The sequence below is a fragment of the Telopea speciosissima genome, chromosome 4 (genome assembly GCF_018873765.1).
Source record: "Telopea speciosissima isolate NSW1024214 ecotype Mountain lineage chromosome 4, Tspe_v1, whole genome shotgun sequence".
NCBI classification, from domain to species: Eukaryota; Viridiplantae; Streptophyta; class Magnoliopsida; order Proteales; family Proteaceae; genus Telopea; species Telopea speciosissima.
In genome coordinates this window covers 47,425,323-47,439,849 of record NC_057919.1, presented here as the reverse complement: position 1 = coordinate 47,439,849, position 14,527 = coordinate 47,425,323, and the positions used below count along the sequence as shown (strand labels likewise).

At 40.7% G+C, this 14,527-nt stretch overlaps 1 protein-coding gene across 2 annotated transcripts in view; it reads left to right on the top strand.

Moving 5' to 3' along the window:
* Positions 1-1,511: 1,511 nt before the first annotated feature.
* Positions 1,512-14,527, top strand: part of LOC122660141 (tRNA pseudouridine synthase A) — an 85,461-nt gene continuing 72,445 nt past the window's right edge. Inside the window, exons 1-3 of one of the 2 annotated variants that reach the window (XM_043855324.1) lie at positions 1,512-1,698; positions 1,790-1,894; positions 12,148-12,342. In XM_043855324.1, the coding sequence (XP_043711259.1) occupies positions 1,559-1,698; positions 1,790-1,894; positions 12,148-12,342 (440 nt within the window). In that variant the 5' untranslated portion in view covers positions 1,512-1,558. Of the gene's footprint in view, positions 1,699-1,789; positions 1,895-12,138; positions 12,343-14,527 lie in introns of both variants that reach the window. The other variant, XM_043855323.1, reaches the window with a different exon arrangement.

Sequence of the window (14,527 nt, the reverse complement as noted above, 5' to 3'; positions counted from 1 at the left end):
GCATGGCTTTCCTTCTCGACTATCTTAGTGCTATTAATAAGGGGCCCTGCAGCAGCTTCTGCTCAACTACTACATCTACATACGGTGGTGGTGGTGGTGGTACCAATAACAGGGAGCCCAAACAAATCGGTTTACTCAAATTGAAAAAAGGGAATAGAGAGATCTGATTACCAAATCAAATCAAACTTTCACAACACACATATGTATGATGAGTAAGGAGGTGCAACATCAAATTTACAAAACAAAAAATTAATACCTAAAGTAGAGAATAAAATCCAGAAATTGTATACCTAGAACAGAGAATACCTAGAATCAATTTTTTCTCAAAAAAATCCCTGAAGCCCAAACCTTTTTGGTTGAGGAGTGCTGATTAAAGGGGTGTTGATCCTATTCCTGAGACAAAAATGGGGAAAAAATTGCATAAATCGTCAGAGAGAGCAACACAGAGACAGTGAGAGGGATTGTATGAGAGGGAGAGAGAGAGACAGAGAGAGGGAAAGAGCGAGAGAGAGATGCAGAGAATGAGAGAGAGAGAGAGAGAGAGAGAGAGAGAGAGAGAGAGAGAGAGAGAGAGATCTCACCTGAAGGGTTGCAGATCGAGCTCTGGTTCTTCTTCTCCAAACTTCCACGGCCAAAGAGACCCCTTCCTTCCACACTTCTCCTCACGGGTTTTGTCTCGCAAAATCACAGGTTTTCAAATTTTGTCCCCTTCCATTCGTTTTTGTTCTTTTGGTGCTCAAGACCTCCGGTTCGTTCTAAAAGAACGAAAAAACGAACCGCAAAGCCAAACACTTTTTCATGTTTTTTTGTTCTTTTTTAACAAAAGAACTGTTCAGAACACTGTTCTGAACGTTACCAAACGCACTCTTAGTGTTAGAAAATTAGGGAAGAAGGTTTCTACACTGATCGAAGGCTCCAAGATACCATAGTCATATTACATTTATACCCCTAAATTCAAAATCCAGACCTTATTTTCCTATTTTTATTGTATTCCAGCTAAAACTATGAATTGATCTTTCTATCCCCAAACTTTATTTCCTATCTTGTCCTCAACAATAGTTCTACATGGGTAGTTGACTGTCTTGTTATATTCGGATAAATACAAACCCTTGTTACGTTAATAATTACACCAATATAGTAAATAACTAAACATAAGAATAATGTTAAAACCAGGGTCGGGCAAGGCCGGATGGGCTAGGCTGGGCTCAGCTCGAGGCCTCAACCTTGACCTCGGGCTAGAAAATTGGAACCCTAACCCATCCTCAGGGTTGAAAAATCTGGCCAAGTCCTATTCGGGCTTAGGGCGGGTCAAACGTACCCCTAGCTAACAGCATGCACCGATCACACACGAGGACGAAGAATCTTTTCCAAAGCGGAAGGAGAGAGGATGACACATGCTGGGCACCCGCAAGGCCGCAACCTTTTCTCTTTCAAAATAGATGAAACTAAAACAAAAAAGGAAAAAACTTGCAAATTTTTTTAAGGAAAGGGAACGTAATGTACGAAAAATCCAAGAGCGCCATGTATCGATAAGAGCTCCGTAGAATGCTTGGAAGGAATGCTAACTTACGCGAGGGGAAATTTGGTCACAGCTATAGGACGGATTCAGAACTCCGTGATGGAAAATCAAACTGAAAAGATAGTTTATACACACTACAAACATACGGATCCCTGCAAGTATGCGAGATGGACTGCAAGGTGTGGTTTATGCATACTACTTTATTCGAGAGAGATTTTTTTTTTTCTTTTAATGAATTTACCCAAATTATCGATGTTCTTGTTTTGGCAGGGAAAGTTTTCAGTTCATGTATGCTAGGCCATGGCAACAAGTTACTGATTTCTACTCGAATCTAGTGAACGGGCGATTTCCTTGTCTGAATTGTTTGGAGTTGAGGTGGGTCTTAAAGTAAATTTTAATTTTGGATGCTTAAAGCATGTTTGATATCTTCAACGATTGGTTGTTGCTTCTGGTTTTCCAAATATCTCTTGAATTTATTTAGTGGACTAAGTTAAAATTACTTCATCTTCTTTGTTCTTAGATCACTGAATAGAGTCTGTATCCTTGCTGTAGAATTTTTCAGTGACCAACTTTAATAACTAGCTAGCTTAGCTAGAGAGAGAGAGAGAGAATAAAAAAAACCAACCTAAAGGTTGTCTTCAACCTTCGATATATATAGCCATGGCAGTAGAACAGAATGCTGTATCTTTGGAAGAACTTCCTCCCATGGTCACGGATCGACTCAAGATTATAGGATTAAGCTTCTAACCTCTGAACCTTAGGATCTACCATCAACAGTCCCAAATATCAAGAGGATATTAAATTCTGGAAAATGGATCTGGCAGACTGTACAGAACCAGATTTGGTATCAATGAAATATATCACAACAGGAGTGTAATTTGGATGCAAGAACATAGAACATAGGGTCTGGGTCGCCTAGAAAAAGGCAACCTACACCCAAAATATCAGGAAGAAAGAGAGGGAATGAGGGAGATAGAATCTGATATGAAAGGGCTGTTGGTACCACTGGAGCAGGGTACTGGGGGTATGTGGTAAGAGAACTCAAAGGGAAAACAGGAAACAAAAAGGAGAAAAGAGGAGGAAGAGAAGTAATGCAAACTCGACCTCGAGCCAGGGAAAACAGTGGGAGGATTGCAGCAGGATCAATACAATAAAAGAACAAAGTTGAATAACTGAAACTCTTTTTTTTATTGCTATTTTCTGTTTACAATGAAGAACATCGAAGGATAGGAAAGAAGAAGAAAGGGATATAGAAGGGGGGATAGGGTCGACTCTCTCAGCCTTTCATCCTCTCACCCACGGTCTCTCACCGTTGCCGCATCTCACAGTTTCATCCATAGCTCTTTTCTCTTCAATCTCTGTCCCTTTTCTGCTCAACCACATACTTATTTATAATAAAACCTAAGACAACTTCTATTTTTAAAAATCTCCTTTAAAATAGAAACTTGAGTACAACTAGGATTCTTAATTAGGATTACAACTCAAATAGGAAACTAAATAAGAATCTAATAATAAAAATAACACTTAAAATCAACTCCTCTAAGCCCCAAATTACTGTTAACGTGAACAGTGTTACAGGAACAATTCCTTGCGGTAATGTTCATGTGAACAGTAACTCCCCCCCCCCAATTGAGCTTCTTCATGTTTCGATCTACATCAACTCTACCCTTCTTGAAAAAAACTCGTCCTCGAGTTTGGTAGAGATGCCGATTCTGACTTGCATGATGAATCTTCAATTGGAAGTAGAATGCAACAATCGTCGATCTTGTCTACCGCCTCTCCTCATCTCTGATACCAAATAATGCAAGGCTCGACCTTGAACCAGGGTAACCAGCGGGAGATCAATTGCACCAGGATCAATACAATAAAAGAACAAAGTTGAATAACTGAAGGATCCATCCAATCAGTTTAGTGGGCAGAAAATGCATTTGAGGCTGTTTTTCATTTGTTTGCCTGCCTGCCCACCTGTGTAGTGTGTATTCACCAAATATGCTCGAGCTCTTCTAGCATCTGGACAATAGCTGCACCCCGAGAGTTTGAGAAGTTTTTCGATGGATTGTGACTCTTGGTCTCTCCATTCTCTTCTTCCCTAATCTCCTTCCTCTACTACATCGTGAATCCTCGTATCCCATTCTCTCTCCTTTTACTTTTCTTTCCTTTTCTCGGGTTCGGTGATGGGAGGCGTTTAGTCCCCCTATGATGGTGGGGACAGCTTTTGATCTCTGACCTTACGCGTGGAGTGTGGCTCTTTCCCTTTCTCTTTTCATATTTTCCCCATGCGTTTTTTTCCTTTAACCCTTTTATTTACTTTACCTTGCCTCTTTCCTTTTCGTTTTCGTTTGTTCGCTTTGTTGAGTAACTTTTCTGCTGTTTCTTCCTTCTTTTTAGAGTTTCACTAGCTGTAATTGCCCTAATAGGGTTCTTGGACCTTTACATGTGTTTCTGGAGTTTTTTTGGAAACCTTTTGCTTCCAGTCTCCTTCTCTCCTTTTTTCGGCATTTCTCAGTTATTTTCCAAGGATTCTTGCTACTCTTATCCCTTTGGCCTTTTCGTAGGCCTCGCTTTCCTTCTCCTCCTTTTGTGTTTATCTTGACTCTTGCTCTCTGCTTTAGGAGCTGTTTTCCAATGTCTCTCTCAGGTTGACTTTCCGAAGTCATGCAAGGGATTTTTCCAGGGGTGGCCACCGCAAACAATCTCCTCAGGGTAGTAGCTTGTCTTTATGATGTCCTTTTTGTTCCTGGAAGGCCCCTATTCAGCCTCTGAAGTCCGATGAAGATGTGTTGACGACTAAACCCTGGCCTTATTCCCCTTCTCATCAGCTTAAACTGGACAAAATCTTTCATGGGTATCTTGTAGGATACCCGAAAGCCAACAGGGATGTGCTTTGCGACTTTCTGGTATCTCTATGGGAACCCTTTGGAGTTACTTACATTTCGTGCTTTGATAAGAGCAACTTCTTTGTGGAGTTTCTTTCTGCCTCTGACAGAGGTAGGGTTTTCAATAATTCTCCCTACTGGTTTTCCAAGAATTTGATCCACCTCCTTCCTCATGCGCCTGATGACGCGTGTTATGCAGAGGAATCAGAATCGGTGCCGTTGTGGGTTCAGGCCTCCGCTATCCCTGAAGGTTGCTTTTCTGAGGAGGCCATCAAGCATGCAGTCTCCTGTGTTGGTCGTTCTCTTCAATTGTGTTGGAATCCTGTGGAATTTGGCCTTCCCTGCGACACTGTCAGAGTCAAGGTTAACTTCAAAAAAGAAAAGGGCCGTTTGTGTCAACTCAAAAATCAGAAATCCTATCTCGAATGAGGCGTTTGCTGTGAAGCTCAAATACGAGCTTTGGTCTCTCTGTTTTCGGTGCGGCAGAATTTACCATGATACTACATACTGCCCGTTGCTTAAAGGTTCGCCGTCTCAATGCCTCCCTCCTATGGGGGTTTCTATGATGATGTTTTGGTTCCTCCTATTATGGTGAACTTGATGGGTCTATGGCGGGTTCTTCTCCTATGTTGGGTTCATTCTCCTCTTCTTCTGAGTTGGAGGGTGTTCTGGACTTTTATGGTCTTCAGTCTACTGCGGATAACAAAGTTGATGAGCTTAATTCTTGCGAGGTGGATTGCGACACTACTCCAATTGACTTTGGTACTGGTGATTTTGAAGACTTTTTCCTTAATGATCTTTTCAGATTTGATGATAGGGTTAAAACTCCACCTAGTTATTTTCTGATAATTTGAGAATAAAGGCCTCCCTTGATGCTTATGCCTGAGATAAGTCTGGGGCTTTTACTTCCTTGTTGAGTGATGGAGATGAAACTCCTTTTATCTCTCCTAGTTTGGATCCAGTGGTGAATCTCCCTCAGCTTCCTGTAAATGTCCCCATCCCTATTAATATTTTTCAATAATTTTTATGCATAATTAAACTCTTTAATTTGCACATAGGACCCTCCTCTAAACAATATCTTATAATGAACTATAGGGCATGTAATTCAATACTGCCAAACCCCAATTCATTGTACATGTCCTTATCAGAGATTTTATGATCACAATTGGATGCCAAAAAAGTGATCAAATAATTTACAAAAAACGTCAATGGATCCAGATTCCAATCCGATTGATCACAAACATTCTCTCTACTTGATATTCCCTAATTAATGGTAGTGGATTTTATGTTGAGCATCTCTTTCGTTCACGATGCGTCAACACACCGATATGTAGTCCGGGAGACGTAAACCTTTTGGTGTACCAAAACTCGTGACATAACACCGTAATGATAAGGATCTCTCAGGTCAAAAGGTCAACTGGTGACGGGTACACATCTCGTCCTTATACTACAGACGCTAACATTTGAGATTTGGACCAGATTCTATTATATACACATACACAATGTGTAATTACATTTATGCCCTGAAATCATCATTTCTATTGACATACAATCATAGTTCAAAATCTCGCGAAATCTCGAGAGTTTCGACCCCCTAGAAACGAAATGACCCCTCGAATAAAAAAATTACAAAATTTCGATCGAAATTCTCGAGATTTCAAGATATTTTGAGATTTTTTCAAAATCTCACGAGATTTCGAAAATCTCGAGAAAACGCTTTATATAAAATACCATGTTTCGATAATCTCGGTTGAAATTTCGACCGAGACTGAGAAACAGAGAGCATTTTTCCTCTTTTGCTTGGTTTTTGAAGGTTTTTGCTCATTTCTTCTTCAATCTTCAACTTCCCACTTGAATCCTTGCCGCATCTACACCGGAATCACTTGGAGAAGAAAAACTTCTTAGCACATCTGTGAAGCCTTTAACCTATTCCAGGTAAAACCATATTCTCAAAATTGATTTTTTTTAGGGAAATGCTTGATCAACATGTTTGTTTGTGATGAAATAAATATATGTTAGACACCGGAAGCCGATCTACGACTTCAACATGTCGAAATTTTTTTGGTATATATATTATTTATTTATTTTTCTACTTCAAAATTGGATTTATTTACAACAAAAATAAAAAAATAATAGGGGTTATGTATATTGTATGGTGATGAATTAAATATATGTTAGACACCATTAGTCGATCTATGGCCTCATGGTGTCAAAAATATTTTTTTGCCAATAATTAATTATTTTAATTTTCGAAAATTATAAAAAATATTTAAAAAATTCAAAAAAATAGCAAAAAATAAGAAAAAATATGAGGTTTTTGTTTTAAAATTACTGAAAAATATAAAAGTAAATTGTACATACTTCTTATTTGCTGCCCATTTACATATCTTTTCGATTTTGTTGTGTTAGGCTAATATTTATTTGAAAAATATTTTTAAAAATTGTTTTTAAATATGAGAAAAATATGGGGGTTAGGGGAAAAATACTAAGTAGTTATATACTTATATACTTGTGTTAGTGCTCTTTAATCTTAATTCTTAAACATTTAAACTAAAAGAATTGATGTGCTTCAGTGATTAATGAATTGTCTTTTATTCATGCAACAAGAAACTAGTCTGATTATGACGAACCGTGGTAAACGAGCAGAGCCGAGGCAAGAGGGGCAGAGGCAGCCGGCCCGCACCCGGGGGAGGGGAGCACACCCAGCGCACTAAGGGGGTGACATTGCATGGTTGCATGGCACTCCAATTGATGGGGATAAAAGAAAATCCCAATGCAACTATTGTCACATGCGCTTTTGGGAGGTGGTGCCACTAGACTCAAACAACATCTAGCCGGAATTCTCCGAAGTGGTCGCATGTCATATGGTTCCTGTGGAGGTATCTAGTGTCGTCATTGATTACATGAAGGGAGGGAGTAAGAGGAAGGCTCAGAGGGAGAAGGCAAAAGTAGATCTTGAGGAAGCAGTGAGATGTACAGCGGGAGGCCAATCAAGCCATCGTGATGATGATGATGATGACAGTGATGATGTCTATGTTCCTGATGATATAGAGACTGAGCAAGAGGCTAGGGATTGGAGACGAGCACAGATGATGAGCAGAGCCAGTTATCATGAGGATCAGGAGAGAGTCGAGAGACAGAGAGTAGGTGGTAGTGGAGGAGCTAGTACCTCTAGAGTTGGTGCTAGTGGTAGTGGAGGAGTAGGTACAAGTGGAGGAGATGGGTTGCCTAATCCCTTTAGGAGATCACAGAGTACGAGGGCAGCTCCCCCTCCGCCTCCACTACCACTAGATGACCCAACACTTCACCAAGCACTTGGTGTTTCTAGAAAGAAAGGCAACAAACAACCAAAAATCAAGGGAGCATGGAAAAATCTGAAGGGGATGGTGAAGGAATCTATAGCTAAGTGGATGTTATACCATACCATCTCAGCAAACACAGCACACGGCCCCTTTTATTAGACTATGATAGATTCCATTGCTGAGGCTGGCCCAGGGTATAAGGGGCCCACCCCATATGAGGTTATGAATGTGTATTTGCCCCAACAGAAGAGAGAGCTTGAAGACTACATCAATAAAATGAGGGGGCTGTGGGAGAACTATGGGGTGACCATAATGTGTGATGGTTGGACTGGTCCTACAAGAAAGTCCATCATCAACTTTATGGTGTATTGTGATGGGAGGACAGTCTTTCTGAAGTCTGTTGATGCATCAAAGGAGAAAAAGGATACAAAGTATATCTACAAATTGCTGAAGGAAGTGGTAGAAGATGTAGGGGTGGGGAACGTTGTCCAAATTGTAACGGACAACGGAAGCAACTACAAGAGTGCCGGTGAGAGGTTGATGCAAAACAATAAGTACCGGTTGTTTTGGACTCTATGTGCTGCCCATTGTATAGACCTCATGTTGAAGGACATGGGAAAGATCAAATTGGTACAACATGTTGTGGAAAAGGCAAGGCAAATGACCAACTTTGTCTACAACCATGGGTTTGCATTAAACCTCTTGAGGGAGAATTGTGGGGGTGACTTAGTGAGGCCAGGCATAACTAGATTCGCCGCCAACTACATTGCACTCAAGAGTATAGAGACCAAGAAGTCTGGACTGAGATCAATGTTTGCTTCTGAAGACTGGTTCAACTGGAATGGGTCCAATACCCATGGTGGTAGGGAAGCACAAGCTACAATTTCATGAGATGACTTTTGGTCTAAGTTGCATAAAGTGGTACAACTTCTGGACCTAGTGGTCAAGGTTTTGCATATAGTTGATTCTGCTATCAAGGGACCAACCATGTCACATCTATATGCTGCCATAGACTTGATGAATGAAGGTGTTTACAATGCAAATCCATGAGGTAGCAAACACTTTCTCAAAATTATCAAGGAGCGCTGGGAAAATCAACTTATGCATCCACTGCATAAGGTTGGTGAGTGTACACTCATTGTTTTTTATGCAATTACATCTTTTAAAGTTAATTTGAAGGATATATTACGAACTAGTCAATATGTAATGTCAATTTCAGCATATTATTTGAACCCCAAGTACCAATACAGTCATAGGCTTGGGTTGAATAATAGTCTTATTGACGCAGTCAAAGAAGTAGTTGCCAAGTTGGAGCCGAATAGTAAATTACAAGCGATATGCAACAATGAGGTGAGTCTTATAAGTTATAATTCATTTGGAATTACTCAATTCAATACTAAATAGTAATGAGTCATTACTAATTTTAAATATTTTCCAAATGATTATAGTTGAAGACTTTTAGGGATGCATTGGGAAGTTTTGGAACCGAAGTCGCATGCAAGAGCGGACACGCGGTGATGCTGGTACTCATTAGTCATTACTCAATTCAATATCTTATTCTTTTGAAATGAAGGTGACATGTTTCTTTTGTTGTAATGCAGCTGAATGGTGGGTGTTGTATGAGGGTTCGACAAACAATTTAAGAAAAATAGCAATCAAGGTTCTCTCCCAGACATGTTCAGCATCTGGCTGTGAACGGAATTGGAGTACATTTTCTCTCATCCACTCCAAGAGGAGAAATAGATTGGGTTCTGAACGTCTCTCTGACTTAGTGTATGTGCATTATAATTTGAGGTTGAAGATGCAACACATACGCATGGGACAAGAGGGTATCAGGGAAAATATCGATCTCGCCGACATTTTTCAGGTGGAGTCAGATGATGAAGATCCTATTGTTGATTGGGTGAGGGATAGAGGTGAGCCAGTGTTAGATCAGCCTGGAGGTAGACCTGACCCCATGATAGCTGAACACATAGAAGCTGATGTGGATGACTTCATGGCTGCAGAGGATGAGGTACATGCACGGGATGCGTCACCCATACCGTTCCAGTCTACTGGTGGTGTTGATGAGGAGGATGAAGATTGGTCTATGTCATCTGGTGGAGATGGTGGTGGTGGTCCTGGTGGAGATGGTGATGATGGAGGTGATGATGAAGGTAATGATGGACGTGATGATGATGGTGATGGTGGTCAAGCATATGAGGGAACTCAAGTCCCGTTTGTGGTACAAGAGCAGCAAGAGGCAATCCGTGCCCCCACCGGCCCCACACCAGCCACATGGCCCACATCGTCCACCTCGACCTACTCGAGAAAGCAGCGTGGCTAGTCCCGTCCTGGTGGTCGTGGTAGTGATACTAGTAGGCAGGCTGAGCTTATGGACATTGATGCCCTATCCGCTCATTGGTGGGTCGAGTATTGGCGATAGAGACAGATGATCGAGTGGGCATTTCCGTGCCCCATCTTTTCATGTAGACAAGCAGTCCATCTCCAAGACAATCGAGCATGGTTCATCTCATTCACATCCATGTGGCGAAGGGCATTCTGGCGTACCCTTGGGGGCAGCAGCCTATGTCTTCTCCATCCATTCCCAGTTTTGAGTATGACTCCCACTCACAAGGATATAGTGGATCGTCTTTTGTGGATGACTTCTTTTCCTACACTAGCTACCCAACCCATCAGCCGCAGCCGTACAACCCGTACATGCTCCCAGAGCCGTCATATGACTCATATCATAGTGGATCAGTGGGTAGTACTTCTTCACAGTTTGGTGACCTATATCCTAGGATAGATTACCTTCAGCATGTTGATGATGCAGTTTACATGGCCACTGTGGATGACTACACTCGCTTCTTCTCCCAGGCTATGATGTGGCATGCATTTGTCCTACAGTCGGAGAGCAATACACATCGGCTCCAGCGGACCATGAGTGGGGTTGATCTTGGATGGCGGAGTAGTTATTATTAGCAAATTTGTAAACATTTGAGATGAATGATGACTAGCTGACTACTTGACTTGTAGCCTTGTAGGGGACAATTGGGGATATTGACATATTGTGATTTGGAATGTTTCATATCATCTTCTTAAATCTTAACTCTTAAGTTGTTATTTGTTAACTTGTTATTGACTTGATGTCTTATGTACTTAATATTATGATTTATGACTTAATTTATGAGTCATTATGTTTCCAACTTAGTTCCAAGTCAATTTACTTGTTTAATGTACAATGTGTATGTGTAAATGTGTAATTAACTAAGTTATACATTCGGGTTCGACCGTACGTTGCCAATCAATGGTGCACATCCAAAACACCATTTTGGGTGACTATTTTTGCAATTTGAACATTTAAATGGGTTTATATAGCCTAAAATAGGGTTTCCATGAAGTTTCAGGCCTTAACTTGGCCTAAAACCCTCCGAAATGACCTATCGAAACATACCAGAAAAAATACAATATTTCGACTGAAATATCCGAAATTTCGAATATTTATACTGGATGTAACAGCCATTTATACTGGATGTCCGGTCCTCTCCCTAGTCGAGAACGGTTTTGGGTGAAAACCCATGGAACAATCTTGTAAGCCTGTTAAATAAATTCATGCAAAATTAAAATAAATTATTTATTCAAACAAATTTGGGTTTGATGGACACATTCCAGCAGATAAAGCATGTAACCGGAGTTCCAGTAAAATAAGATCCTCTGATGTTTTGCTGTTATTTCTATTTTCCTGCAATCTGGTTTCTAAATCTATCACTACGATTCTGGTTGTTTTGGATTTCTGAACTTAATCATTTAAGGCTTCTAGAAACCCATCAGCAAGTACTGTTTGAGTCATTCGGGAACTCTTTATGAGTTTGGGAGTCATATGCAGAAGAGAAATTCTTGCTTTCCCAGTTTTTACTTGTTTCTTTATTATACTGCTGTCTCTTTACAACTGAGTGGTATAGTTGATTACTTGATTCTAGTGATTACCCTACTTAGGATTTCTCACTTGACTTGAGATGTTAGGGAGTGAGTAGACTGATAAAGGTATTGTCCTGCAGGAGTTCATTGACTTCGGTTAATGTTTGGGGGCTCCTATCACTGTCTATCTGACTTGATTTCTGGTGCCTGAAACTTCACTTAGCAGAAGTTATCTAACTGATTTGGTGCTGAACTGCTCTATATTCCGTGTGATTTTTAAGAATAGCTCAGATATAAATCTCCTATTTCTGCCAATTGCATTGGTTTTCATTATCTCTTTGAAAGCGAGTATATACAATTCAGAAATTTTATATTTGTCCATGCTGTGGGCTGTTTGAAACTATTCTTGCTATTGTCCTTTCGAATTACGTGGCCCCATACCCACAGGTTTGGGTTGGATTTGTGCCTGTCCTGCATCATCATTTTAGTTGCATCCCAAAAACTATTTAAAAAGTTTCTTATCAAACTTGTCTTGCTGTAGTTATTCTAGAGGACTTCCTCAACAGACCCATCCACTTCATGATCTTGGTCAACCAGATTCTCATGAGGAAACTGAGTTGGTCAATGTTTACACAAGAGAAAGGACTGGAAGATGGGCGAGGGCCACATTCAAAATAATTCTCTCCTATCATGGGGGCTCCTTCGATGGGTGGCAAAAGCAACCGGGTCTGAACACTGTGCAAGTGTAAGTTGTTTTATTTTGGTCAAATGTTCATGTTCTAATGTTAAACTTCTTATGGTGGGGATAAATTCTAGTAAATGGAACAGTAGACCATTCTGCTCTGGCATTTGGTGGGTAGTGGTCCTGTTCTCTGCTCCAAAGCCTCAACAGTCTGATGGTTGAAACTTGAAAGACTACATACAGTATGAAAGCTAAAATTACACTACGGTCCTGTTTGGAAAAGGCTATCTTTCTGACAGGTCAATGGTTTTTGATTGATCTGTGATCCTAAAAGTTGGGAGAACTGTTGGGTGCTGGCAGCGGGTGGTGATCCCGATCATCCAGTCAGTGGTTCATGAAACAATGTTGTAGCATCCAAAGATCGAATAATCAGTGTTAGGGATCATCTTGGTCTTGACTGATCCTGACCTGCTCTAGTTTGGATCAGCGGACTGATCTAAACAATGAAGTGGCCGATACTGGCTGATGCTGACTGCATTGGCCTTGAAAATCCTGAACGGGATCAAGTGATCAAAACTATAACTGGCAGATCCTTAGAACCTTCATCTCTTTACCTTTGTTGCAATCTCAGAACTAGAACAACCAATAAGAAGAAGAAGAAGAAACAGAGTAGGAGAAGAAGAAAAGAAGGAGAGAGAGAGAGAGAGAATAAACAAAAAATACAAGCACAAGGGAAAATATACTCTTGTGCTACAAGTGGTAGAACTTAAAGAATAAACAACAAAACAAGCTACCACAGGTATCCTTGAATCTGATAAGGAAACTCTCCTTCGCCTTACGGGATTCACCTTGGGTTCCCTGCTAGTCAAATATGTTGGTCTTCCTCTTATTCCGGGTAGGCTGACTGGCCATCACTGTACCCCTATGCTGGACCTTATCCGCAAAAGACTTCAGCTCTGAAAGAGTAAACTTCTTTCCTATGCTGGCCGGATTGTGTTGATTAGATCAGTTCTACAATCCTCTTACATTTACTGGCGTGGTATTGGTTAAGAGTGGTTTAAGGAGACCAAAAAGAGGTCTCGGGATCCCAAGTGGTCTCCTTCTTTTTTGGTTTTTTCCTTATTTGCCCCCAACCCTCCTCTATATGTTCTCTCTTTATTTCGGTGAGATATTAATGAGATTCTAAGGCTGCGCTGCAGCACTCTTCTTCCTTCTTCTCTTCTCTTCGTTGTTATTGCAGGTTACATGGTATCAAAGCTGCTTTCCTAGGCCTGTGCAAGTCCTTTTCCATTCTTCTCTTTGTTTCTCTTCTTTTTCCTTTCACTTTTATCTTCTGCAATTTCTGGTTAGCCTTACCAGAGGTTCTCGAACCTAAGGAAGGGGGTGATTGTTCACCCCTGCGTTTTTTATTTTATTTTAGGGAAAAAGTTCTCTGTCCGGGAGTGTGGCCTATGCCAGGACCCCCATGAGTCCATCTCTCTCCTCCTCATGTGAAAAGACACCTCTGCCCCCTTGTTTTAATGAAGAGAGAGATAGACACATGGGAGTGCTGGCGTAGGCCACACTCCCATACAGAAAACTGCTTCCCTTTATTTTATTGGTGTTTGTTGGTGGTTGCTGGATGAACATGAAGTAAATCTGCTCTCCCAAATTAAAAGCAGATTTGTTGGTTGTTTGTGATGGTGTCTATGATCGTTTGATGTTGCTTGTGGGTGAGATTATTCTGATCTGATTTTTCTGGGTTAAAGGGAGTCTCAATCCCTTGTTTGTGGAAAAAAAGTGATTTGGTTGAGGTGATATTTTCTCTTTTCGGTTGCTGGTCTGAAATTTCTGTTTGGGAGGATACTTCTTCTCGGTGGTGGTGCCAAACAGTTTGTGTTTTCCCCTTTCACTTATCTGAATTCTTTGATTTGTGGTCTTGCTTGAACATTATTATGGGTGATGAACAAAAGAGTGCAGTTGTCACAGTGGTTGTGTCCTCTTCTGCCAATCGAATCACAGAAAAGAAGTTTGAAGGTATCACAAATTATCAGCAATGGAGGAAGATTGTGAACCTAGTTCTGACTGGTCGTGATTAACAAGCTCATTTAACAAGGACCAAGCCTGAGAATGACACAACTTGGGCTACCATTGATGCTTAAATTCTTGGCCAGATGTTGAATTCAACGGAGAACAACATAGTTGACCTCATTACCCACATTGATACAGTGAAACAATTGTGGGATTATTTGGAGGTGTTATATTCTGG